The 26,611-nt window shown below is 46.8% G+C and overlaps 9 protein-coding genes across 9 annotated transcripts, besides 1 other annotated feature; 4 read left to right on the forward strand and 5 right to left on the reverse strand.

Moving 5' to 3' along the window:
* Window positions 1-383: 383 nt before the first annotated feature.
* Window positions 384-1,942, reverse strand: TSTA_094480 (amine oxidase, flavin-containing superfamily; the record flags this gene model as incomplete). The annotated part of the gene is made up of 2 exons (XM_002479120.1): window positions 384-467; window positions 518-1,942. 2 exons carry the CDS (start codon window positions 1,940-1,942, stop codon window positions 384-386), a joined length of 1,509 nt encoding a protein of 502 aa, XP_002479165.1.
* A 2,317-nt stretch (window positions 1,943-4,259) lies between these two features.
* Window positions 4,260-5,977, forward strand: TSTA_094490 (N-alkane-inducible cytochrome P450, putative; the record flags this gene model as incomplete). Its single annotated transcript, XM_002479121.1, has 4 exons — window positions 4,260-4,606; window positions 4,656-5,272; window positions 5,344-5,753; window positions 5,819-5,977. The coding sequence occupies 4 exons, from the start codon at window positions 4,260-4,262 to the stop codon at window positions 5,975-5,977; spliced, it is 1,533 nt and encodes a 510-aa protein (XP_002479166.1).
* Window positions 5,978-7,657: 1,680 nt separating this feature from the next.
* On the forward strand, window positions 7,658-9,441 carry TSTA_094500 (efflux pump antibiotic resistance protein, putative; the record flags this gene model as incomplete). Its single annotated transcript, XM_002479122.1, has 3 exons — window positions 7,658-7,874; window positions 7,933-8,013; window positions 8,078-9,441. 3 exons carry the CDS (start codon window positions 7,658-7,660, stop codon window positions 9,439-9,441), a joined length of 1,662 nt encoding a protein of 553 aa, XP_002479167.1.
* A 188-nt stretch (window positions 9,442-9,629) lies between these two features.
* On the reverse strand, window positions 9,630-11,522 carry TSTA_094510 (monocarboxylate permease, putative; the record flags this gene model as incomplete). The annotated part of the gene is made up of 3 exons (XM_002479123.1): window positions 9,630-9,966; window positions 10,157-10,653; window positions 10,716-11,522. 3 exons carry the CDS (start codon window positions 11,520-11,522, stop codon window positions 9,630-9,632), a joined length of 1,641 nt encoding a protein of 546 aa, XP_002479168.1.
* Window positions 11,523-12,757: 1,235 nt separating this feature from the next.
* Window positions 12,758-13,316, forward strand: TSTA_094520 (uncharacterized protein; the record flags this gene model as incomplete). The annotated part of the gene is made up of 3 exons (XM_002479124.1): window positions 12,758-12,773; window positions 12,797-13,002; window positions 13,152-13,316. 3 exons carry the CDS (start codon window positions 12,758-12,760, stop codon window positions 13,314-13,316), a joined length of 387 nt encoding a protein of 128 aa, XP_002479169.1.
* A 298-nt stretch (window positions 13,317-13,614) lies between these two features.
* Window positions 13,615-14,796, reverse strand: TSTA_094530 (uncharacterized protein; the record flags this gene model as incomplete). The annotated part of the gene is made up of 3 exons (XM_002479125.1): window positions 13,615-14,014; window positions 14,094-14,430; window positions 14,502-14,796. The coding sequence occupies 3 exons, from the start codon at window positions 14,794-14,796 to the stop codon at window positions 13,615-13,617; spliced, it is 1,032 nt and encodes a 343-aa protein (XP_002479170.1).
* Window positions 14,797-15,231: 435 nt separating this feature from the next.
* On the reverse strand, window positions 15,232-17,784 carry TSTA_094540 (ATP-dependent RNA helicase (Drs1), putative; the record flags this gene model as incomplete). Its single annotated transcript, XM_002479126.1, has 2 exons — window positions 15,232-15,951; window positions 16,003-17,784. The coding sequence occupies 2 exons, from the start codon at window positions 17,782-17,784 to the stop codon at window positions 15,232-15,234; spliced, it is 2,502 nt and encodes an 833-aa protein (XP_002479171.1).
* A 1,290-nt stretch (window positions 17,785-19,074) lies between these two features.
* Window positions 19,075-21,299, reverse strand: TSTA_094550 (C2H2 transcription factor (Sfp1), putative; the record flags this gene model as incomplete). Its single annotated transcript, XM_002479127.1, has 3 exons — window positions 20,605-21,299; window positions 19,439-20,507; window positions 19,075-19,383 (listed from the first exon to the last, which is right to left on the reverse strand). The coding sequence occupies exons 1-3, from the start codon at window positions 21,264-21,266 to the stop codon at window positions 19,075-19,077; spliced, it is 2,040 nt and encodes a 679-aa protein (XP_002479172.1). The 5' UTR covers window positions 21,267-21,299.
* Window positions 21,300-21,537: 238 nt separating this feature from the next.
* Window positions 21,538-21,562: a microsatellite.
* A 2,613-nt stretch (window positions 21,563-24,175) lies between these two features.
* Window positions 24,176-26,511, forward strand: TSTA_094560 (tRNA dihydrouridine synthase, putative; the record flags this gene model as incomplete). Its single annotated transcript, XM_002479128.1, has 4 exons — window positions 24,176-24,187; window positions 24,261-24,412; window positions 24,488-26,374; window positions 26,424-26,511. The coding sequence occupies 4 exons, from the start codon at window positions 24,176-24,178 to the stop codon at window positions 26,509-26,511; spliced, it is 2,139 nt and encodes a 712-aa protein (XP_002479173.1).
* Window positions 26,512-26,611: the final 100 nt, after the last annotated feature.

Raw genomic sequence — 26,611 nt, forward strand, 5'->3', positions numbered from 1 at the left:
ATCCTTTAATCACGCGGATCGTATTTTCGATACTTTGGTTCTCAAAATCCCTATTCGAAAAAAACGATTTTCGCTCTTTATATGTGACGGGCGGTCAAGCAGTGATGACCGTACAGTGTATCCGGGAACTAGTCTCAAACAGGTAAAACTAACCGGATACGGGAATTCACAGGTCCGTGTTTTACAAGGTTAAGGTTTTCTTCACATTACATGGATTTGACACAAGTTTCTGTGATTTTCAAATCAGGTTATGATTTTATCAGCATCTATGCAAGAAGCAAAGGATATTTGAAATACTGAAACATAGATAGAATTCACGATGGTTGAGTTACCTAATCGAGGAATATTGTTAGATCATCACTTGTTAGGGCTAGGGCTAAAATTTAGGGCAAGCCACCCGCCGGACTTAATCGTGCCGTCTTAAGCAGAGTAGAAACACAAATGCACATACAGAGTTGAGAATAGAACTATATCTATTTAAAGTACACTATAAATTCTCAAGAAGTTTCGGTAGTACCTCTTCCTTCGAGTATCTCCAGAGATCACTACTATCCTGGCCCCGGAACGCTGCTCCTGTCCAATACGTATTTCTCAGACCTTGCAGCGCATAGAGTTTATCGTAAAAGCCATCTTTGATATCATCGGCGCTGACCTGCAGGTAAAATGGCGTGTGTGAACTAAATACCACAAACTCGGGTTCCGTCTGTTTGAATTTGACGGGATTAGCCTGTTGGAGGGTCTTAATACCCTTGATGATATCAGCTTTTACTTGATCAGTTGGCATTGAGAAGCTCTTGTTCCCTCGAGGCGTGCCGTATATAGCAAGATGCAAGCCTGGTACCGGTGTCGCCTGGATATTATACACTCCAGGGAGAATAGGGAAATTGTACGGGGTGTTTGGATTGTAGTTGAAGATACTCAGATCGTCCGGAAGACCAGTATCATTTACGATACTCGTATAATAACCGACATCAATAAACCTGGAAAAGACCGACTCCTCCTGCGCGCTTAGATCAAGGGGTGCGAGAATATCTAGCTTCGGTGGAATGGTTATGAGCAATCTCTTTGCAAAGATGAGCTTGTAGCCGTTCAGTGTGCGCACAACTAGTGAAATGCCTTCACGGCCGTCTTTGCGTAACGTAGAGATGACTTCGGAGTCTAATAGGAGACTTGAGGCGGAGAGCAGCTCTGTTTGGATTTTGGAATAAATCTCGCTATTGTTGTGATGTGCAGTGGTAAGAAAACCGGTTTCTGTCTGTTGAACGAGGCTAAGGCTCATGGTCCTCATGCGTTCTACAGTGGGAACTGTAGTAAAGTTTCCCACAGCGGGATCCAACTCGTACATAGTATTCAAAGAAGCGCCGATATCGTACCTGTCTGCAAATTCGCCAAAGGGCATGATGAGGTCTTCGGGCACTGGATTTGGTAGAAATAATCCATCGTTAAGTCTGGGGTATTCCTCGAGGAACTCTGCGTATCTGGTAAACGCAGCAGCAGTCTTATTTGCAGATGGAAAGGAAAGATTAAGCTCTGCACCGGTACTGAAATCGTAGTATGCAGACTGCCCCGAATTGTCGTCCTCGCCGTACGGAGTCAACGGGACATCAAATCGATTAAAGTAATCAGTAACAACGGAGATGTTGTGGAAGACCAGAACGCCGATATCAATTGGAGTGCCGGTGGCCGGATCGATATAGGTCTCTGTGTTACCACCGACACGATCTTTCTTTTCGATGACAACGACGCTCTTCCCTTTGTCTTTCAGGCTGATAGCCGAGTAACAGCCTGCAGAGCCACCGCCAATAATAGCAACATCTTTGTCAAGAATGTCATCGGGGCTGAAGCTCGCCACATCGATATCAGCAGTCGACCCTGGTTTCGCAAGGGCTTGTAGCAGCGGAGAGACTGACAGCAATGCCACAAAGTGGACTGGAAAGTACATACTTCTAGGAAAGGGACACGAAATAAAGCAGAGAGATAGCAATTGGTGGATATGCTTGGAGCTGTTCGCTGGTAAGTGGGTTTGTAGGAAACATGGAATTCGAAATATGTCAGCTCAGCATGATCTTGGCCATTTAAGCGGACGACAGAAAAAAACGACCGCTTTCAGCAAAACATTCTCTGCTGAAACTAAGTACATACTTCAGTAGCTGTCCGATGGTTTAGAACTAGAGCTATGGTATTATGCGGAAATTGACGCTTCGGAACGAAGTTGGGGTGTCGGACATACCCACCTTCTGTTGGTACTTCCACGAGGAATTGTTTTGAACTACTATGGTAAGCTTGTACCTTGCTAATTTACAGACCAGGTATATTCGCCCTGGTGGAGTATGTCGCTTTTGATCCGAGACTAACAATGTGAAAGAATTTATCAGCTTACGTTTGTCTGCATAAGAGCCTGTTCACTCGTATTGAGCCTGATTGACGCTGGCTACCTAGATAGTCGAGATTGTATTCTGCTATTGACTTCTACCTAAGTAAACCTTCCCTACAGCATCAGTCGCCGGTCTTATCCAATAAGAGATCATTCAATAACCACTTCACGAATGTTACAGTATGGATCAACATTATTGCTAATAGCACAATGCAATGCAATGCAATCTTCATAACTTGACAGATAAGTCATACCAGATTTGAAAGCTTTCAATCAAAAGACTCCGATGTTGCGCACTTTCAAGTTATCTATAGTACATGTAACGTTCCAACATGCCTAGGTATGCAAAGCCAAGCCTGTATATTATTGACTATGACCGCAACGGTAGCCCAATGCATCTTTACTTTATGCGAAATTTGTTGGGTTAGGTATTTGTGGAGAGGCTTGATTATGACCTATCTAAATATGCATATCTCGAGGTAAACAGCACTGAAGCGGCTTCCCCGTGGATTCCATACTGGACTCCTCGAGAAGCTACTAAGCGTGGGTGTGGGTGACCCTAGTCAGATAAGCTGAAATAACACGTAAGCTTCAATCTATCTTGCACCAAATGGCTGCCTAGAGAATTAGCTCTACATGCTAGTAATACGTACTAACGTTTTCATACTTTAATATAGCAGTGTGGGTATAGTGTTGGCTCCAATGTACACCCCAGCCAGGCGAGCCGGCCAATTGAATTGAAATACTGATTTGATAGTACATTTTTATAAGAACGATCTTTCATAATAACAGAAAGCCTTTCATTCTACTGCAGCGTAGTTCTACAGGGTTCAATGCATTTTATTCGGATGAACTCCCTAAGAGGTACCGTCAATCTCCCGTTGCGGCACAGTTGGCTGGCATGGATATCCCACCTAGGTATATTTCGCGACGTGCATGTATCCAATCTATCTCACGTTGAATATATACGACTGAGGCATATTTTTTGCTAGCGTCCACGGATATTGTCGTTTGGATCCCATCTAATCTTTGTGGGCTAAAAAGGAAGCACGCACATCCATTTCATCCTACTTGACCAACTCGCCCCCAACCCCCTTCTCCCATTCTACAGGCTTTAGAATATGTTACTAGCAGATCAGGAAGAATAAGCTCTCCATAAACTCTCCATATGAATGACATCAAATCTTACAAGATGTGAGACAAGGTTGGGCGCCAGTTGCAGGGGGTTTGAAATTGCAATAGTCGAAAGACCGAGACCATCTCAAAATAGCGGGCTCGAATTACATACGAATGTATTGCAAAACGGTGAAGGATAGAGCATGCAGTAAAGCGCAAGGCCACGATAGGAGTATGAGATACCAATTACCGCAGATATGCATGATCTATCCTGGTCCATCGAAGCTGGGCTCGTTGGTATCTAATTCACTCTTATAGGGTCGATAGTAAGATTCATGCAGGATTATCGGATACTCCAATATTTCAGCTTAAAGGACTAGACTAGGACTCATTATCCCACGAGAATATCTATGTTGACCCCGGCGCCAGCGCAATCAGAGCGCCAACCACTGTACATCAAGTTAGTGAACTACCTGCTGCAAGGAGATACAAGAATGTCATACTAATTGCGGAACATGTTGGCTGGGTTAATATCCTATTTTTGAACGTTGGGCTTTTTGACCACCGAATTAAGCCTTGCTGCTCGTATTATTCTTGTTGACATTGAGCACCAGGGAAGCAACGATATGTAGCTTACCGATGAAAAAGCATAAAGCATAGCTTTGCCGCCGTTTCATGGGTGTATGCTCTTTATTCTTCCATACTCAGCGCAGTTTAAGACTTGTGTTTTCTGTTTAGGTCACATACTTTCCATCTCATATTTGTCAAAATGGACACCACATTACGTGAAGCCCTCCAAGAGTCCATGGGTAGCATCAGTCACTCAATCGCCGTGACCGCCGCCCTCGGGCTGCTCATGATTCTGGGTCTTGTTACATTCAGATCTGTCATGTCGGAGATAGTCCTCCCTGGCATCCCCCAATTCAAAGGCGTTCCCATTCTTGGTGCTATGCCTATCTACTTCAAGCATGGAATGCCTCAGCTTCTCGGGAGTCTCATTGCAATTGGCGAGGATGGAATTTCGTATGCCAACGTTGTTAACAATGTTCTGGTTTCAGTTCACGATCCGGCCATGGTCAAAGAAGTCCTATCATATCCTGAAGAAATAGCTTCTAGGTACTTACTCATTACTAAAAGGATGAATAGGTTACTAATTGTGTTTCAGGGAAGGTGACATCGGACGGATGAGCTGGTCACCATTTTGGACTCTAAGACGCCTTATAGGCGAGTCTCTTTTCAACTATGTCGGCCCCGATACTAGCCACCATCGCAATGTCTTCATCCGTGAATTTAACAGCACCAAGTCCAATGCTGAGAAGTTCAGCACCATTTCTCAAATTGCTCAAGAACACGCCAATATGCTAACAGGTCAAGCCAAGGTTGCCGAGGTGGACAATATTAGATACTCAGCAGATAACTTCGCTATTGCTCTTTGGGGAGAGACTCTCTACGGCAACCCTCACCATTACATTGGCGGCCGAGTCTTGGACTTGTCTGAAACCATCATCACTTTAGCCGGTAATCCTTGGCCTTCGGTTTGGTATTCTATTCAGCTATTCTTCAAAATGGTGACTCCAGGCGAGCCCACTCGGACAGAAGCCAAGCTGCGTGAGAAGGTAGCCAAGGTTATTGAAGCAAATTTTGAGAAACTGGAGGCGTACGAGAAAGCCAACCCAGATGCTCCTTTAAAAACGATCCGTAATTTGTCTGTCATGACCGGTGGTGGTAGAACCGGGCCTCTTTCCAAATTTGCTGCGGAATTTACCAATCTCAATCTGTTTGGTTCGTTCTCACTATCTTCATATTTGTATCATCTACACCCAGCTATAAACGAAAAGCTAACCATATCTCAGGAGGTCATCACAGTATCGGTCTGAATGTTACTTGGTCGTTGATCGAGCTTGACAACAACCCTGAATGCCTGAAAAAGCTCATGGCCGAAATCGACTCGGTTGACACAAACGATTTCACCAGCGTCAACTCCAAGATGCCTTACCTTGATGCCATTATTATGGAGATTAACCGATTGCATCCCACTGTCCACGCCACTCTTCGAGTGATCAACCGCGAAACAAAGCTCACCGCCAGCAAGAAGCCTGTTGTGTTAAAGCCAGGCATGCTGATATATCTTTCCTACCTTCACCTTCACACTTCGCCAGAATTCTGGGGTCCTGACTCTTATAAATTTATGCCGGAGCGCTTCCTCGGTAATTATGATAAGAGCAAACCGTTCATGTCATTTGGATATGGACCGCGTAACTGCGTAAGTTTGACCTGACTGTTCCTTTTTAGTAAACCGAAAAACTATCTAACACTACTTGTTACTAGGTTGGGTACAAATTCGCCACCCTGGCCGCCAAAGTGTATCTTCTTACTCTTCTCAAGACGTATGACTTGCAAGTTAAGGAACATGATCATGAGATGAAGCTTGGTACATTACTTGAGACTACCAAACCAGTTGCTGTGAAGGTCTCTCACAGGTTTTAAACATCGACTAATGGTAAGCTACGTAAAGCAGATGACTTAGCTCGTTTCTCAAGTATTTGATTTGTCAACATGTTACTCGCAAATATGTTTCTCTAAGTTCTCTCATTGTGCACGCACATCTCCCAGTCCTTGTCCAACAGTACGCATATTCCAATATAATTGTGTAGTTTAGGCATGGTTATTCGCTTAAACGTGTATGTCTAAGCAAAAGTGGACCCGCAGTTCTGCGAGTAGTTTCTGAACGTTATTAAAACAGAAATGAGCGTATCACCTGTAATGAGCATATATATCCCCATCGTAATATATCTTCTATCCGGGAGGATCCCGAAAACTGCTTGATTTACTCTACTTTCCGTATATGGCTTGGCGGCTCGTACCAATTCTACACTAAATCATTAAAAAATCTCTTGTGTCTACAATTAGAGCTTTCCTAGACTGCCACAGTGCCACGTACTGCATTTTGCTAGGTTATAATTGGAAGAACAAATCAACAGTGGGATTCAAATAGTAAACCCTTGAATCCTTGCAAGCAGCGGCAGAATACCGGAAACCAACGACGTGCTTCTACCGTACCTAACCAAGATGGGCCTATAATAAAATTCAATAAACGTTATACCACCTAGTATCATGAATGATAGATGCACACGCACCTAATTCAGTTGTTATTAACCTTGACCCCGTACAGAGCTATTACGACCAATAATTAAACAGTTCCCTTGTTATTCGCCAGGTGTAGACAATCTGCAAGATATGACCAAACCTCGAAAATAACAGGGATAATCTTATCTTATGGGTTTTGTGAGTCACTAGTCTCGTTTAACTATTCGGACTTGTTCCTAGAACGCTTCATAGATGTCTATGCACAAAGGAGGGGTATGCAGAGTGCATACCTAGGTACCTAGGTAGTATTACTTGTCTAGGTATTGGATAAAGAGTTCTATATTGGACTCAGAACTTGGTGTAGTTATTCCTAAAAGTTATTGGACCCATGTGCCGGGATCAGTGCATTTATGTTTACAGGATTACGCCAATGCTCGAGTGGTTCTATAGATGCAAATTTATATCGCCATAATTGCTGGGAACGCCCCATTATCAGCTACATATTCCTGCAACTTGTATGCTTTCTGCTCCATATTTAGCATCTAACTCACGAATTGCTATAAACTGGTGATATGATGTTGGCGAAAGCTATTGACCGATTGGTCGATCATCCCAGATAGTTTGCATGTGGCACAGGTGAGCAGGGATAGACAAGAAACGAGAGTTATGAATTTGATTTCCGATTTTCCGATTTGCTGGGAGCTTTCCTCTCCTACGACATCCTTTGTTTGGCATAGTGGCAGCATATTGTCCAACACAATGCTTCAACATCCTTGTTTCGCAGTAACAACAGACCACCTGGGCAAAATCTCCCAAAGATTACCTCCAAAATTTTGGAAAATCTGCACTCTTTCCATGAGTTACAATAGGTTAGAGATCACCGTCTCCTCTTTCTGACACTAAGCCCCTGCTGATAGAACAGGATGGCATGACTTGTTTTGCGTGGCAGCATTGGATGAAGAGACTTTAGTAAAATCATATTGCTCCAGGTTGCTTCCTATATCATCTTGCCAGTGCCCCTCCATTTACCCCTAGCGTAACTGAGCCCGAGCCTCGCAAAATATCTACTGAACTGGCAACATGAGTCAGTTGGAATACATGGAGAAGAAAGAGTCTACCGACAAAGTTACCACGGCCGAGCCAGTGGCTATCGATGACTCCCAGGAAAGCGAGAAGGTGGAATCCTCACCGATGAGCACTCTCCAGAAACGCGAAGATGGTACCGACTATCCTTCGGGTTTAAAGTTATTCTTGATTATACTAGCCCTATGCTTGAGTGTATTCCTTATGGCTCTTGGTAAAATATCTCTTTCCTCATGTATGACTTCTCAATATTAATCTAACGTACTTTGCAGACAATTCTATCATTGCGACAGCTATTCCCAAGATCACAGACCAGTTCAATAGTCTGGATGACGTTGGCTGGTACGGTAGTGGTATGCTCATAAAAAAAGCACTACTATGTGACAGCCAAAATAAACCTTACTGATTTCTCTACAGCCTACATGCTGACTACTGCATCATTGCAGCTGCTGTCTGGCAAGTTTTATAGCTTCTTTAGCATCAAATGGGTGTTTTTAGCATCAATTGCGCTCTTCGAACTGGGTAGTCTAATTTGTGGCGTTGCTCAAAACAGCTTGACGCTGATTATCGGCCGCGCGGTGGCAGGTATGGGCTCTGCAGCCATCTTCTCGGGCGCGCTCATCATCCTGGCACACTCGGTGCCTTTGGAGCACCGTCCGATGTACAGCGGCTTCATTGGCAGTATGTACGGCATCGCATCTGTGGCAGGTCCTCTGCTTGGCGGCGCCTTTACTGATAAGGTCACCTGGCGCTGGTGCTTCTTCATCAACCTGCCCATTGGCGCTGTCACATTGCTCGTGATAACTATCTTCTTTCCCGATCCGCAACTTAAGACTGAGTCTGAGCCTTGGTCAAAACGCTTTAGGCGCTTTGACCCTCTCGGTAATCTTGTCTTTATGCCCGCAATAATCTGCCTGTTGCTGGTCATGCAGTGGGGTGGCACTACCTATGCCTGGAATAGCTGGCGGGTCATTCTACTCTTCTGCTTATTTGGCGTTCTTCTCATCGTCTTCCTTTTTGTACAATACTGGCAGCAGGATTTTGCCACGGTTCCTCCACGTATATTCCTCAAGCGCACCGTTTGGTCTGCGGCCGTTTTCACTTTTTGCCTGGGCGCCGCATTTCTCAGCAGTGTCTACTACCTGCCCATTTGGTTCCAAGCTGTTAAGAACGCCAATGCGGTCAACTCAGGAATCATGAATTTACCACTGTTGATAAGTAATGTGGTTGCATCCATCCTCTCAGGTGTCGCCGTGACCACGATCGGATACTACACTCCCTTCATGCTGCTCGCCTCCATAATCACCCCTATCAGCTACGGCCTAATGACAACTTTTCATCCAGACACACCACATCCAATTTGGATTGGCTACCAGATCCTGGCCGGCTTCGGTATTGGTTTTGGTGTCCAACAGCCGCTCATTGCCGTACAGGTCGTTCTCGACATATCAGACGTCCCTACAGGCACCGCTCTCATGGTATTTATGCAGGTTCTTGGCGGTGCACTTTTTGTGTCGGTTGACGAAAATGTCTTTTCCAACAAACTTGTCCAGTATATCGGCGAGTATGCTCCAAGAGTCAACCCACTTGTGGTTTTGGGTGCTGGAGCCACAGGAATTAAGCAAGTCGTCGACGCGGCAAACCTACCCGGTGTCCTGCTTGCATATAATAATGCCATCACACAGACTTTCGTTGTTGGCGCTGCCATGGCCGGTATAAGTATTGTTGGTGCCATGATTGTCGAGTGGAAAAGTGTCAAAGAGAAGAACATTGGGATGTAATCCGAGCTGTTATTTAACATGCCAGGTGATAGTGATCCGTGGATAACATCATAGTCCGCTTTTCATGGTATCTGTACGATCAAGCACTCAATATCCTCCGAGTAACAAAGCTACCTAAATCCTCAGTCCCAGAATCAGTGAATCGGCCTTTGTCTAGATGAAAGCGTTGACAGACCGATTCGGGCAAACTATCGTTCGCGATCACTGAGGCCTCCACAGTTCCAGCCCGTGCTCAGCACAGCTTCTATGGCTGTTTCGATCACCGGATGACTGTGACCAAAGAGGCTGGAGGTATATTCGCTGCAAAAATCTATGTGGGTGGCATCATCTAGTGAAGTGAGATAGCAGCTGTGAGCGGCCTGGAATGTCGATGGGAAAGGGAGCGAGTGCAGCAAGGTGCGTGTGTTTCCTGCAGGAAAGTAGCGGCTTGCTTCGCTGTATGCAAGTAATGATTTTGGGTTGGAAGTGGTGAACGCTTCGCGAGCGGATCTCAGCGCCGTTACTACCCGCGGATGGGAGGTTTGCCTGAGAAGGCATCCGTCGTTGTCAGAGATGGCATCTTCTGTACGTAGTTTTTGTATGTGATAAGTGTTCGATTTGTATTCAAGATATCGCTACCATGACACGACTGAGACGAGGCAAGTACTCTGACAGAATGATGGACGGCCGGATACAAGAAATATGCATGAGAACTGTACATTCAACTTTTTATAACGGCCGGTGCAACATTGCCCAACGAGCAGCTATCACAAACAAGGACCCCAGGATCAACGACGTTCCTCCCCAAGCGCAGGCATAGGTGTATGAGCCGTCATCGCGTTGAATTAGTGCGCCGGCCAAAGGAGGCCCGGTTAGACATGCAAAAGCCACTATGGAGAGGACCATTCCACTACGGACGCCCATTTTGCTGAGGTCTGTCGTTAACATTGGCAATGATGACAATGCCGTTCCCTGTACGCCTCCTCCAATCAACCCATAGCAGATAACAAAAGCAATCACGCCGCCGTAACTCTTGACAGCCATCCAGCAGTAGAGCAGAACCCCGGCAATAATCCCAAGTACGACATAAGTATTGAGGATGCCACCGAAATAGCGATCTGCTGCCAAAGTGGGGACAATACGTCCGGGAATGCCCATTCCATTGATGATGTAGAGCATGCTGAGTGAGTCAGAGTTGGAAGTTCCAATCACATCAAGAGCATAGGAGTTGATCTGTGTGTGGTGTCAGCTGCTTTGCCTCATACGGGAAGGGCGGAGTCCCGCAAAAAACCCACATAGAAGTAGCTAAAATAGACAGCCCAGAGGGTAAGAAAGATGCCAACCACAAAGAGCGAGTAAGGCAGCTCGCGAAAAGCACTCGGTTCGACGAGCGGACCACTGACCCGTCTGGGCAGACGGGGTCGTGCCAGACTGAGACATACGATAGAGCAGAAAAGCACCACAAAGCCCATACAGCGTACGGTCCACGCAAAGCCTATCTTAGGAAGGAGCTGCTGAACCATGATAGGGAAAATCAAGCCACCGGTACTTGATCCGGACAGTGATAGCCCTAGTGCGATGGCGCGACGTTTAACAAAGTATGTTGCTATCAGGGCTGTAGTCGGACAGAAGAGGAGTCCGTCGCCAATGCCACAGCATAGTCCCTGGGCTAGGAAAACCTGCCAATACTGCTTGCATAAGGAGACCATGAAGATTCCTATAATTTGGAGGATAAAGCCACCAATTAAACAGTAGCGATAGTAGCCTGCATCCATCAGACGACCGGAGAAACTGCCAATGAAGCTAAGCAGGAAAGCTTGAATGGATGCGACCCATGAGATCCGCGAGCCACTGACCCTCATGGTCACCTCGTAGTAGGCTTGAAAGAAGCCAAACGAGTTGATGAAACCCCAAGTGCAGAACAGAATTAGATGGGCCATGGCCACCTGAGTCCAGGCCTGCAACCCCCCATCTGGAGGTGGCGTGACTGCATCCGTCGTTGCTAGGTTCTCGCGCAGCAGAGCAAAGAGCATGAACCGAGGCGGCGCACTGTTCTGGTCATCATCGAGGTTCGCAGTAGTGACCTGCTTCTCGCCGCTCATATGTATGACACTCGATGTCTCTGACCGTTTTGAAGGGAGCAGGCACAGCCTGGCAAGGATGGATAGATTAAAAAAAAACTACGAACAAAAAGAGGAGACGAAGAGATTTGATGAAGTCCAAATTTTGTAAGTATCGTCTCGCTTGTTTTCCTCACTTTTATTTTTCTTCTCTGTTCGACTATCAGTACTGTAGCGATAGCGAGGATGCATATTGATTGCTTCAACATGTCCATTGGTGCACCGTGCCAGCTAACGCCGCGCTAACAAAACCAGGGTCTGCACGGATGCACCATCCCATTACGCCGATTGTTATTGTCGGAACGTGAATATCAAACCTAGCGCGTTTCGGCACTGAATATCAGTTAGTCTAACGCGGCACGTGCGTGCCGCGTATATATGTAGTTAGCTACTCCCCGTCCCCCTTACTCTTGGGGGGCAGTCATCAATATCAGGAATTCTATACCATATTGATCAGGCTCGTCAGCTCGTCGGAATAGCTGTTCTACGTGACTAGTGCTAGCGACCTAGACGTAGATAAACCGACAGTTATCCTTCATCTCTTAACTGCAGCGTTGATGTACTACGGTCTACATAGTACATGCAGGGTCTTTACTCCTTCTGCCGGTTCAGCTAGTGTTTCATTGCAGTGTTCATCGATGATACATAGGTAGATAAAATGAGACGACTCTTAGCGGTACTCAGCTCGCTCTAACTGGCAATGCCTGAAGTCGGCTTCTCAGCTATTGCCATTACGGATTTTCATTATCGCGTACTACGCTGGTCTGACCTGATCTTTAGAAATCATGTCACGACAACCATACAGCCAAGCCAAATGGATAATGAATAGCAAACAAGACAACGATAGCCTTCCTCGGCACGCTCATCCACGCTGTACGGTCCTTGCCTTCACAGCTTCCATCCTACGGTTTAGGACTGAGCCTTACCACCCAACGTCTCGTTCAAGACATTGCTCCTGCAATCTCATGTTCCAGTCTATCGTCAAGATACTTTGGCTTTGTGACTGGAGGAACAACCCCCGCAGCGTAATTCGCAGACTACTTAGTCACAACATTAGACGAGTGCCTTGCTGTGCGTATTCCATTGGATACCATAGCCACCGATGTTGAGAATCGCGCTCTGTCAATGCTTGCCGAGCTACTTAAGCTCGACAACGGCAGCTAGACGGGGGTCTTCACTCCGTGCTCATCGACGAATCGCATGTGGCAGAAAACATTATGCGTCGCGCGCGGGGTACTGCTTACCCTCGGCTGAAGGAATTCAGACAGCGTGTGAAGCGGCAGGTGTACGCCGCGTCCATGTGCTGTGTAACATGGATCATCCATCCATCATGAAGGCTGCCAGCTTGACTGGTCTGGGCCGTGGTGCCGTGAAGCAAAGGGGACTTTTAGATATAGCTCGCGTGCAGAAGGAGCTTGAAGAGTCGGATTGTGCTTCAATAGTGTCTGTATCCGTAGGCGAGGTAAGCACGGGCAAGCTTGGGATTAGCGCTGATGAATTACAGCAGTTAAGGAAGTTGTGATCGCTATAACGCATGGCTGCATATTGATGCTGGTATTGATTGAGCAAAACTTCCTTTCAATGTTCGGCTCTGATTACTATCAATTGCAGCATTTGGAATGTTTGTTAATGTTCTTCCCGACACCCCGGGAAGGACGGAAAACCATTCGCTGTGCCATTGCCAACTGGGCTGCCGATGGTCAGGAAGATCTGGCCATTGTTACGGATGTCTTGGGGTCTGTAGCTAAGCGGTGGGACAAGAAATCCAGATTATAGGGGATTCTCAGCGGTCGCAGCATACAAGTAGTGTGAGCATAGCATTTGATGGCATACGAGAAATTATCTAGCCTCCGTATTGCTCAGGTCGTGATTAACCTGGGCAAGGTACATGAAAACAACTGCCTAACTTGATAAATATAACCCATACAAACAATAAATGAAACAACACTCTGTTTTTTGTCCTACAGTGAGCAAGTGTGAAGATCAAATAACCAAGGCGGATCTCCAATTGAGATAATCAAAGTATTGCACAGGTGAGGTATCGGGCTTCCAAGGTTACACTCGTGGACATGCTCTATCTTGCAGCAAAAAGAGACGCTAGAGCACTGTCCTGGAAAAAAGCACCATCCTTCTGCAATCCCTTTACGATAAAGTCTCTTCCGACAGTCAACCCAGCCAAGATCACCTCCGGAGAGGCCACCCTCGGTCCCTTCTGTGGCCGTCTGTTATAGTAGCTGATTAAATGGACACCCAAATAAATAGCAGTCCGAAACGCCATCTCGTCACTCATCACGCCGTAACCTTCAATGACTCCTTCCATAGCCGACATGGCATTTTCGAGGTTGTTGTAAACCTTTCTTTCGTAGAGGTCACCTACGATTTGGCCGAGATCAGTGGATCGGTGCCCAAACTGAGCAAATTCCCAGTCGATGATGAATATCTCAGTAGTCTTAACTTCTTGTAGGAGCTCCCATCTAGAAGTACCAAGTAGAATGCTGGTTTGGAAGGTATCAGGAGACAAGTCCGAGGGTCAACAACGCTGTTATGACTTACTTTCCGGACCAGAAATCTCCATGTAGGATACCATAATCGTCGGTTTCGTCTGTAAAGGGCCTCTCGAGATCATTGGCTATGACATCTCGTAAGGCCTCCAAAGTGTTTTCGTGGCCATCAGAGAGCCCCGGGTAGATTTCAAATACTTTGGAGATGCTTTCGTAAGTGAGAAGATACTTGGTCTTCCGCACATGGTCATTCTGCCCCATATGCGCGCGGAGAGCAGCTTGCTCTGGTGCCGAAGTCCAGTTATGAAAGGATCGAAGCCAAAACCCTAGGCGATGGCCGATGCTAGCTGCGCTGGGCGAAGGAAGAAAGTTCTCAGTGAGCAAATAGTCTTGAAATCCCTAGTTTTTCGGAAATCCTCCAGAATCTGGATATTAGTATCTTGGTCGTATAGATAGAGACACGGAGTCTTCACGGCAACTGTGTTGATGGTGTGAGGTGGTGAGAAACTAGCGAGGGTCTTGAGCAAAAGCTCCTCAAAGATCCTGGGCACGCTATCCGTAGTGTATTTGATTATGATGCTCTCAACCGTGGTTCCATCTTGGATAGGTTTAGTAAGGGCGCCACGGTAAACAGCATTACCATCCCTGCTACTTAGAGGTGGTGACAGCGAAGAGCAAGCATATGCCGTCTGTGACAGCTGCTGCAATAGCCTCGTGGGAACGGTGTCGTCTTCTTCTATCCTAAGTATAGCCATGGTCGAATATGCTTGTTGGACAAATGAAGGCAGTTGAGATGTCGACAATCGCAGTTTGTAGCTTCTACCTATTTTTGTAGGTAGTATCCATATCTACCTAGGTACTACCAGAGCTAGATAATGCCTAACTTCTTATCGAGGTCGTTCTATGGCGTGATTATCAAGGGTGACTAATGAATTATTCCTATTAATGGCGCCTCTATTAGCGTACTCACTCTATATTAATCCCGCAGTACTACTATCCATTGGATAGGCATTGAAGCCATTTGATTTGTCCTCTGGAACGAGGGAAAATGAGGTTACTCAGGTTTCAGTCCAAGCACTCTTCAACCGCTTGTCTCACTAGGGTTTGTCCAAGCATGAGAACAATACTTCACAATATACCAGAGCATTTCATTATGTATATCATCATGCCTATGTACCAATTGAACACAATCATTTTCTACCCTTCTTGCCCTTCATCTTATTCCCACCTTTCTTCCCAGAGCCCTTCTTCGGCGGAGCTATATTACTCTCTCGCTCCTTCTTTCCTTTCTTCCACATTCTCCCCTCTTTTCGATCCCGGGTATCATCCAACCGCTTCTTTTCCTTGCCGCTCAATTTCCGTTTCTCCTTCTTACTCAACGATGCATCGAGGCCGTTGAGTTCTATCAACCCACGTTTCTGTGCTTCTTGTTTCTCCTTCTCGGTCTCGAACCAAGTACGCTTTGGTCGGGACATGATCTCAGTCTGGTGTTTGAGTAGATTCTCACCCTTGGAGGTCTGCATTTCGACCTGCGCTAGTTCTTTCTCTTCCTTCTCTTCACGTAGGATGGCGTCGACTTCGTCTCTTAGACCTTCGATTTCCTCAGCGAGTTTGTCCTGGATTTCGGAGCCGATGACTCGACTGACGATTTTGGCGCCTTGGGTCTTGCCTGCTTTGACTGCAGCGCGGACAACTTTTCGGTCGGGGTCGGCTGCCAATGTACATGCTCTACCGGATCGGCCGGCACGGGCAGTACGACCGACACGATGCAGGTAGATTTCATGGGTTTGGGGTGCTTCGTAGTTGATAACGGTCTCGACGCCTTTGATATCGAGACCACGAGAAGCGACGTCTGTGGCTAGTAGGAAAGCGACTTTTCCGTCACGGAAGTCTTCAACACTTTTGATACGCTATGCAGAATATCAGTCTAAGTTCAAAGTGAGGAGAGAAGCTCAACGTACCTGTTCCTGGCTCATGCTACCGTGCAATTCGGCTGCTTTTAATCCGAACAGACCGAAAATAACCCTGACGCGATGCGCTTCTTTTTTCTGACGGAAGAAGATAATCACACGAGCTGCATAGACTTGTTGGCACAGGTGTATGAGTGAAGCAAGTCTCTTGTCTTCACGGCCTGGTCGCAGTCTAACAAATTCTTGAACCAGCGTGCCAGCAGTCTGCTTCTTCGCATCCACCATCAGTCGTACCGGACGGTTTAGACCAACACGAATGAGCTTATCAACGGAATCCGTCATCGTAGCAGAGAAAAGCATGGTCTGACGGGACTTGGGGATCGTAGTAAGAATTTCGTTCAACTCGTCGGCGAAACCATCTTCCAACATGCGATCAGCTTCGTCAAGAACAAGAATTTCCAGAGTATCAACTGTGAAGCTGGCAGAGTTCCTCATATGGTCAATGAAACGACCGGGTGTGGCAATAATAATATCAGGCCGTTTCTTTAAAACGTTCTCTTGCTCGCGTAGACTGAAACCGCCGATAAGTTGACAGAAAGTTATATCAGTATACGTCGCAAGTTTCGTGGCCACATTGTAGCACTGCACAGCCAATTCACGAGTGGGCATAAGGATAGCCACACGACTGGTAGGCACTTTGCGTGGTCGATACAAAAGACGCTCTAGAATGGGAATGATAAATGCACCCGTTTTACCGGAACCAGTGACAGCACCACCGACGACATCTTTGCCCAGGAGGGCGACTGGGATAGCCTTTCGCTGAATCGGTGTAGGTTTTGTGAATCCAACAGCTGCCAAGCCTCGAAGAATAGGACGAGAGAGGTTGTAGTTCTGGAACGAGCCATGGGCGGCGTCATCAGCATCTTTGTCTGCTGAGGCAGGTTCCTCGGGAGCAAAGAAAGCTTTTCGTTTAGCTATTTCCTCGGCGTTCTCGCTCTCAGACTCGGACTCTTCGCCGGAAGCTATGTCGTCTGGATGCGCGACGGGGGATGCTACCGAATCATCGGACTCAGCATCGGATTCGTCATCAGAATGAGCATTATCATGGTCGTCTGCTTCTGAATCATCCTCCTCATCGCTGCTTTTTTGTTCCTCATCCCTGTCCTCTTCCGGCTCGGCGCCGTCAACACCCATGCCAAAGCCATCAGCTGCCAATAATTCATCATCATCAAAATTAGGCATTCCAACATCCTCCTCCTCATCATCGTCACCATACTCCTCCTCACTACCGAAACCCTCAAAATCCTGCTCTCCCTTCCTCTCGGCCTTTCTTTTCTTCCTCTCAATTTCTTCTTCCTTCCTCTGCTTGCGACGAGCAATTATATCATCAATATCCACCGCCTTCTTATTCCCACCAGCAGCCTTTTGTTTCCCATCATCCGCACCCCAACCATCAAAATCTTCAATAACATCACGAGTCGCATTCCCACCAATATCAAACTCGAAATCAGGATTCAGGACGCCATCATCTTCCCCTTCGTCTATTTTCTCCTCCTCAGTCACAATCCCAGCATCATAATCTCTTTCTAATTCCACCTTTTCCCCTTTCTTTGATTGCTTCTGTTCTTGTTTCTTCTGCTTTTTTGTCTGCTTCGATGGTTGTGAAGTTGCATTTTGTTCACGCTTTCGCTTCTTCGAAATTTTTGTTTCGGCTGCTGAAGTTTCTTCGCTTATATCTTCGGTCTCGTCAACGTCAATGGCGAAGCCTTCGTCATCAGACAATGTAAATACGAAATCATTGTCGTCTGCTGGTGGTTTCGACTTCTGGCCCATTTTTATGGCAAACGAAAAGAATGGTAAGAAATGAAAATAAAGACTTTCTTCACAATTAACGGAGAATAAACAATTGCTTATGACAAATCTAAAAAGAAAGGGAGAAATGCAGACAAAATATCAGCAAGACATAGAAGTAAAGGTCTGCGCTTGCTGATTTCTTAGCCGTCAAGACCAAGAAGAAAAAAGTTTCTACGAAAAAGTCAGAGCGGTGAGTATAAATCCGGCAAAAAACAATTAGAGCTTTGTAGGGGACATGTGATTGGCTGTTGTGTCTTTCCGACTGCCCATTTAGATGGCCCCGCTCAAATAGGTTCATACGTAGTACTTGAAGCCTGATTATTCAGGTGTCACTGTGTTAGATACACTGTTACTTCATAGAAATGTAGTAAATTAAAAACTTTTGATTTCTTTGATGGCAATCAAGACTTCGCCAATATGAAAACAAAAACAATAAAAAACCGCAGACGTGAAACGGTGGGATATTCTACATCTAACACAAGCAAAAAGACATACCCAAAACCACATAGAAAAACCCCAGACCAATAAAGACAGAAACATATAGCCAAGCAGAGAATAGACTCTATTCAGGACAAAGAGCAAAATGAGAAGAAAGGGAAAAGCCATAAAACATCACATAGTCACGCCGATAATGCTCGTAATCTTTGCTTTGATATGTTCCCTCTATACGAAGGAAATGAACTCGGGCCAGATGGAATAAGCACCATGATCGAACGTTCCGAGACCAGCTAGGAAACGAAGGATTCCTGTTGGATAGATGGTAGAGAACAAAAGTCACTTCTCCACGGAACCCAACAAGCTTTGTCTATCGCGCCGTTAAGGACCACCAGCGATCTATACAAGTAGGTCATTAGAACAACGACATCGACGAAGTATGCACGATAATTAACAGGTTCGAGATCCCTCGTCGGGTTGCTCTCGAAGATTAATGGTCGCTGTTGAATGACGGAGGAGGCACAGAACTCGTCAGATGCCCAAGCGTTCACTGGCAATGCGGCGCTAGAAGAAGATCATCACGAAGCTTGTCGACAACATCAAAATGGCAACCCATTACGTGAATCGTATGTCCAACGTGCCATGCAAATAATCCCAGCGCCTGCAATGCAAACCAGACCTTGAAACGTCGCCCTTCACATCGAGTAGTCACGTCCTCATGAGTTCTGCTCAAACTAGCGACGACCAAAAGCCAAAAATGGCTGAAAGATAGCCAGTGGGCAGCGTAACAATTAAAACCAAGTAGCCAAGAATGATTCGACCCTTGATCGCCAATTACAACAATCCCTCTTCACCAATACCTGGCAATCCGGCACCGGCGACATTGATGTTTTGACCTTGCATAACGCCGCCAACGGCCAAACCGCGACCCGCGAGTTGAAGATCGGGATTGCATGGTGGAGAGTGTGATTTGTGGTACTTGAGCCCGTTAAGGTTCTTGTACCGCTTGCCACACACCTCACACCGATATGGCTTCTCCTTTTCCATTCCCATTGTGCCAGGGTATGGGGCTGATGTCTCTGGGTTGACGATTGAGAAAGTACCGTCGCCGTTCTCGTGAAGTTGTTGATTATTATGACCGTGCTATTTGACTTATCAGTACAAAATGCCATCACGAAACACGAGATAGCAAACCTACCGCTTTGTGATACTTCAACCCATTCTGGTTCTTATAGGCTTTCTCGCAGCCGATGACGGGACATCTGAAAGGCTTAGGCTCTTCGTTGGGGAACATGCTGGCTAAGGAAGTATCCGGCACACCAGCGAGCATTTGTTGTTCTCGGATTCGTCGGGCTATTTCGCTGTTAGGACCGTATTGACTATTGCCTAGTTTGAGATGGGTTTGCGAACTCTGTCCTCCAAACCCTCCGTTGGGACTGAAGAGACGTTTTGCTGGCTCATCAATGCAAAGATCGACCATATCATTACCTCCCCCGAAGCCTCCAAACTGGCCGTTTTGCGGTAGAATGCCACCCTGCATGGACAAATCTCCGAAGCCTCCGATGACGGTTTCGTCGAGCTCGGCGGGAGTACCGGGTCCAGAGGAATCTGGTGTGTTGCGGAACTGCGAGTTTTGTAACGGATTCGACGACAAGGTGGGCGTGTTGACTGAGGATACGGTAGGGTTGTTTTGAAGAAGTGTGTGACTAGGAGCGATAGGTGTGCCGGGCTGTGAGCCACGCAGGCCTTGGCCTTGAAGCATGCTGAGGTTCAGCTGAGGTACCCTCTGGCTAGGATTGTTGAATCCTCCCTGGGCGTTTGGCATCTGTGAAGAGAACAATTGAGAAGATGCATCCGTTACACCCATCGCGTCATCCATTTCCATGTCGTCGATCGTGTCCAGGTCCAAGTGGGGCTGGTTTGATGTGAAAGCATTCGTGTCGATGGAGGGGTTTTGATTAAATTTCACTTGTCCGTTCTGCGAACGATCTTGCTGCACTCCACGGTCCTGACCCATATTTGACTGACCTTGGGATTGTGCCACAGCAGCAGCTCGATTATCACCTTGACTGGGACGTTGTCCACCTGGTGTGGCTTTCTGCGCATGTGCTTCTTCGTAATGTTGGAGCAAATCATGTAGCGACGGAAGAGTGAGCCCGCAGCAGAAAAAGTCGCGCATGAAGTTCGCTTCTAGTTTTGGCAGGTAGGAAGAGGAGTGGAAGGATGGCGACTGGAATGTGAACGGAGATGTGCCGGTCATGATAATACTATTGAGTCATATGTCAGTAGCGACTCGCCTCGAAAGTCTCTAGTCTTGGGTCAAAAGGAAATAGTGTTGGAAATGATAACGGAGGTAAAACTAACTCGTCTCGTATCCAACTACCAACCGAAACTCCGCCCCAGCTCATACCACCAACCAAACTACCGGCTAAAGATTCGCGACGAGGTTTCTCTCTGTTCGAGCCCATCACCGAAATGGGCTTCGTTCCATTTCCCCATTGGGACATACTTGCGCTCAGAGAGTCTTTCCTCGCGGCAGCTGCTTTGTACACGGCGCTTGCGTTGTTAGCGGCGGGCACTGAAGAATTGCCAGCGCGATCATTGTTGGCAGCTTTTTGCAGAGCCGAGGTCAAATTGGAAGCTTGTTGTCCCGGTGGTGAGACTGATGTCTGTCGAGCAGAGAGGTCAAAGGGGGATTGTTGGCCGTTCATTGTGGTGGTCTGTCCGGGTGATGACGACGGGAACAATGGAAAGTTGGAGACGTTGGCGGGATCCTCGCCGTCAGCCTCTATGACAATCGAGTCCAGATAAAGAGGGCGACTGTTAGAATCTCTGGAATTTTTCGAGTCCCAGGCAGAAGAGTCTTTTTTGCGGCTGGATGGTTTGCGTGGGTAGGAGGAAGTTGCGTCAAAGCCCACGGGCGTGCTCACAGGTGTCGACTCACTGGTGGAAAGGTGATCGTGATCGCTAATGGAAGGCGAGTAGTAAAGAGATGGAGGAGTATCTGTGTCTGTCGCGTCGGTCATGGAATCGACCCTGGATGAAAGAAGGTGATATTATTCTTGCTCCGATGGTGAGGATATGAAAGAAGGCTGAAGAGAGAATGAGCAGGCGACTTTTCTGTACTTGAAATCGGAATCGCAGCCGAAACAGTGGCGAGGGATTAATAAGACTGAAAACGATGTTCAGAACAGACAAATGAAAGGAAAGAAATCTCTGTTCCCCTCTCTTCTCTCACTCACATACACCACACGATAGTCCAAGTCAGTTTACTTTGACGGACGATAAGTTCATCCCAAAAAAACAAAAAAAAAAAAAAAAAGTGTGAGAGCGCGGAATAAGGATAAATTACTCTTAGGCAAGAAGAGGGGACTCACGGCTTAATGAGGCCAGTAATACGGGGATCTGGGATCTGGTTCGGGTCAATACACTAAACATACCGCTAAGCTGTTTTCAGTACTAGCGCTATGGTGCGGTTGGAAATAAATACGGGGCACATACAAAGTGGCAGGAAATGGGGAGGGAGACTAGTACCGAAGAGGGTTAGGGCCATTGTAATACTTGGCTAAAACTTGTAACATGGCAATACCTCGAGCACGGTAATTACGGCGTACTAAAACGATGGCTTGCGGTGAAAGTCAAAATGGCCAGTGATTGAGTCATTGACTGCTGGCTGCATACACATCATACAGATAAACCCTTAATTATCATCGTGTTCAATAATAATAGCAGAATGGCTGTTGTACGTGTTACCGAGGAACCGTTGAGGACTCGGCACAATGGAGTCGGCTCTCTCAAAGGAAGACCCGCCAATCCTTCTCAAAGCTTGTGTTACGTTATGCCGTGTTCAGTTCTTACACTCTTTGCCCTTCCCTTATGAATATTCTGTATAATATCATTCACACGATAATCGTTGAGTAATAGGAGGCCTGTCTTGGAGCTAAGGCATCCCCGCATCAGCGTCATCCGTCGTCACTCTTTGCGTGTTTACGGGGCATGATTGGCCGCTGTCTCGATACATCAACACAGCAGATCAAAGACCGAAGTCACTCACCGAGAAAGGTCAACGGATCGTCTGCGTGAGTCGGAGAATAAAAGTCATGGATACGACAGCGTCTATTTTCTGATAGAACAATAATAGTGCCGGTCCGTATTGAAAGTTACATTGTCACATGCGGATCATACACGGCTAATTGAGCTTGGAGTGCTAGTCAGGTGGTAGCCATGCCACCTAGCCATAGCAACAAGGAACGAATGAACCGCCGAAGCTAAGACCAACGTAGACCGGGATGAGGCTGTTAATGTGTCGCAAGGTACGGGGTGCAGTAGTTACCCTTTCAGTACATGGTTTGCTTAGAGGTCACTCGGTCCTCCAGCCCTCTTCGTCTGTGGCGGATTTCATAAGGTATATTAGTAGGCTATTACGGCGCAGGACGCCTCACAGTCTGGTAATCTTACTCACCACTTACGTACATGCGATGGAGGCCGGCTATCCAGTCCCTTCAGTATCTCGGGACGGTAGCTTGAAGTACGGAGTAGATATGATATGTATTGCCTACCGTAGTTTCGGGTCTCAATGTCACTTACTCAGACCCAGTACCGACACAAAGAAGATCTAGACATTGGCATGCTTTTGTTTATTCCCCCGGTAATAATGGCCAATAATTAGCCCTGATTGGTTGCCATTGTGGTTGTACTACAGTACTAGTGGATGGTCTCCTTTTGTTTTTGTCTAATCAGCCACGTGCCATATAGTTAGTTAACTACTCAGATCGCATATCTTAGTCACAAAACGCCCCAAGTTATTTGACAAGGTGCTTGACTTTTCACATAATTCGAGTCCAGATCTGAGATTCGATGCTCCTGTGATCACTTTTCTTACGGGAGAGACGGATCTGTAACTCTACTAGACTTCGCGACTCTCCCGAGGTAGACTTGCCGAGTATTAAGTATTAACTGATAGAGGAAAGTGTCGAGTCCATGCCGGTATGTCCCATGTGACCTTGAATCGTCAGGAACATGCCCCAAATATGGGATCAGCCCCTGACGTGTGCGGTTTCGCTTCTGCATGCAGATCGAGTAATTGGCCAATGTTTGATATGCATTGGAGATTTGACTATGGTCCTAGCACCTTCAATCAGTCAGCCAATATGTACATCGACTTACGGAGTAACACCGTCTCCGAGCTCCATGGATGAAACTATCGTGTGTGATCTGGCCATTTTCGCTTCAGTGCCAGATTTTCTTGGAGCTGTTTGCCACTTGAAGAGGTGTACCTCCGCGTGACTTGCCACCTCAATATCGATACGCGCGTAGCAGTCCTCCCGTAAACAGTGTGTCACTCTATCTGGAAAATACGGCGATACTTGCCATTTCTGTACTTACATAAAGAGCTATTCGCCATCCATGGGTCGGCCGACTGTCGTAAGCCAGACTAAGATCTCTCAAATCCTAGAGACAGCGTTCGGCTCTTTGCAGGGCGTACAGTACCTTACCAAGCTGGAAAGACCTGTATACAGAATGGAAAATTACGGCGCAAAAGACAAGACAAGACAAAAGAGAAAGCTTCGAGAAGATTATTCATCTGCTTCTAGCTCGAAAATGGCCCAGCCAATCATGTCTGAAAGCGGCATAAACTTCCCAATAAATCAAAGAAAGCGGGTCTCTTTTTGCCGATCATCGCCGGAGTGCCAAGATAGTCCCCACTTTGGCGAAACATGCAAACAGTGCAAACAGTGCCGAATGGGTCCAAGTTCCGTCACGACGTGATTGGCTGCTTCGTTATTTTTTTTCCTTCTTACTGTATCGACAGCTTCACCAGGGTAAGAAGCGGGCACGCGACAGTCTCGGATCAGAATAGTGCTGTCGGTAACTGTCTCGTCACTGATACCCAGGTTAGGTCAGCTACTAGGAGTTTTTCCCCAAGAAAGCAAAAATGGCCAACGAGGTAGGAGCTTACCTCCAGATGTGTTGTATCACTGTACGAAAACGCCCGCATGCTGATAATTGCTTGGTCACAGACTTCCAATGTCCGTAGAACCTCACAGGAACCTGCTGATGGACCTCCTGCGAAGAAACAGAGACTCGATGAGGCGGCACCTACTGAAGAAGCTTCCAAAGAAGGTGTACAAGCTGATCAACGAAAGCGGGGTATCGCGCCTATCAAACCAGAGTATGATAACTATTTTCGCTTAAATGATGTGTCAGGAATTACTCGAATTGTTTACTAATAAATATCACTGCGCAGATTCCTAGTTGCATTCAATGGCAACCAAGCCATACCCAAAGCCTCGAATGAAGAAGATGATATCGCCGAAGGGGCAGCCCACGCGGAAAAAGAGCAAGATCAGGATAACAAGAAGCGCAAACAGAAAAACAGAGGCCAGAACGTTGGACGCAAATTCGGAAGGTCGAAAGACGAGAAAGGTCTCTGCGCGTCGCGCGCTACATACCCGGAGTTTTCTCCAGCTGAGTGCCAGTATGGTGAAGGCTGTAAATTCGAGCACAACTTGCGTGTCTATTTGGAGCACAAACGCGAAAATCTACACACCTTTGATGATGTTTGCCCCGTTTGGCAAGTCCGTGGAACATGTTCTTCGGGCTGGAAGTGTCGCTTTGTACATTCGCACATGACCGAAAGAGATACTCCCGACGGCAAACGGGAGCTGGTCCTCGTGGACGATGAAGAGCGCAAACAGAAGTGGCTGTCTACGCCCTTCGCTGAGGACGATGGAATGGCGAATGTTGTTCCCATTGTGCACAAGGATGCTTTGAGAAGAAGGAAGTTTCCCATGCCCAAAGCTGAAGCTTACGTCGCCTGGTTCGATCAGACGGCAAAGGAATTGGACAAGTTCGTTCACGGAAAAAACAAGGAGACTGAAGGCACAGAGACAGAAGCTCAGCAGGAGAAAGAGGATAATAGAGCCCAATATACTGAGCCCCCATTCCTTCCTTCCGAGAAGCGAAGAGTTTATTTCGGTGCAGAAACCCCTGCTTTGGCCCCTTTGACTACTCAGGGAAATACTCCGTTCCGCAGACTTTGCACAGATTTGGGTGCACAATTCACTTACTCTGAGATGGCAATGGGTATGCCCCTGGTTCAAGGACATAAACCGGAATGGGCTCTTTTGAAAGCTCATGCGTCGGAATTGACACCTCCAACAATATCAAGCAAAGCAAACGTGGTCCAGGGATACGATCACTCCCGTGATATGAAATTCGGTGCTCAAATCGCAGCCAACAAGCCACATGTAGCTCTGAAGACGGTCGAGATCTTAGCTGCTCTCACCCCGCATCTTCGTGTGATCGATCTCAACTGCGGATGTCCCATTGACTTGGTTTTCAAAGAAGGATCCGGATCAGCCCTTCTCGACTCTCCTTCGAAACTGGAGAAGATTCTTCGAGGTATGAACGCCGTATCTGGAGAGATACCCATCACGGTCAAAATCCGTATGGGTACCAAAGACAACCAGCCCACTGCCCTCAGACTTGCCGAACGTCTTGTCTTGGGCGGCGCTGACGCTCAAACAATGGGTATCGGACCCCCAGGCATCGCTGCAATCACTCTTCACGGCCGCAGTAGACAGCAGCGCTACACCCGGAGTGCAGATTGGGGTTATATATCTGAATGTGCAGCGCTTGTTAAGAGACTGCGCTCACAGTCAGATGCATTGGCAGACACTGTAAGAGAACCAGAAGAGAGGCTTCAACCCAATGGAAGCAAAATCTACTTCCTTGGCAATGGCGACTGTTACTCTCATGAAGACTACTATGGCCATGTTCAGAACGCAAATGTCGATACCGTCATGATCGGACGTGGTGCGTTGATCAAGCCATGGTTATTCGAAGAGATTCAAGCAGGACAGTACCTGGACAAGTCAGCATCCGAACGTCTAGCCTTGGTTGAGAAATTCGCCAGATACGGAATGGAGAACTGGGGCTCTGATGAACATGGTCTGGGGATGACTCGTCGATTTCTTTTGGAATGGCTCAGCTTCGCTTATCGCTATGTTCCTATCGGGATGTTGGAATATCTGCCGCCCCGTATCCAGGATCGACCTCCAGCATTCAAAGGCCGGAACGAACTTGAGACGCTGCTCGCGAGCGACAATTACAAAGACTGGATTAAAATAACGTAAGTCTTACCCGTAACATTATCGTGCTTATGCTAATACTGTACACAGTGATATGTTCCTTGGACCAGCTCATCCAGACTTCAAGTTTGAGCCTAAACATAAGAGTAACGCATATGATGCGGAGACTCAGGGATAGTTTGAGAATCGTTGTGCATACTTCAAAATATATATCATGATTATGAAATCGTATAGTTGAATAACTAGAAAATCATGACGGGATGTTTACAACTTTTCTT

This window comes from Talaromyces stipitatus, genomic scaffold (assembly GCF_000003125.1).
Source record: "Talaromyces stipitatus ATCC 10500 scf_1105507295527 genomic scaffold, whole genome shotgun sequence".
Lineage (NCBI taxonomy): Eukaryota > Fungi > Ascomycota > Eurotiomycetes > Eurotiales > Trichocomaceae > Talaromyces > Talaromyces stipitatus.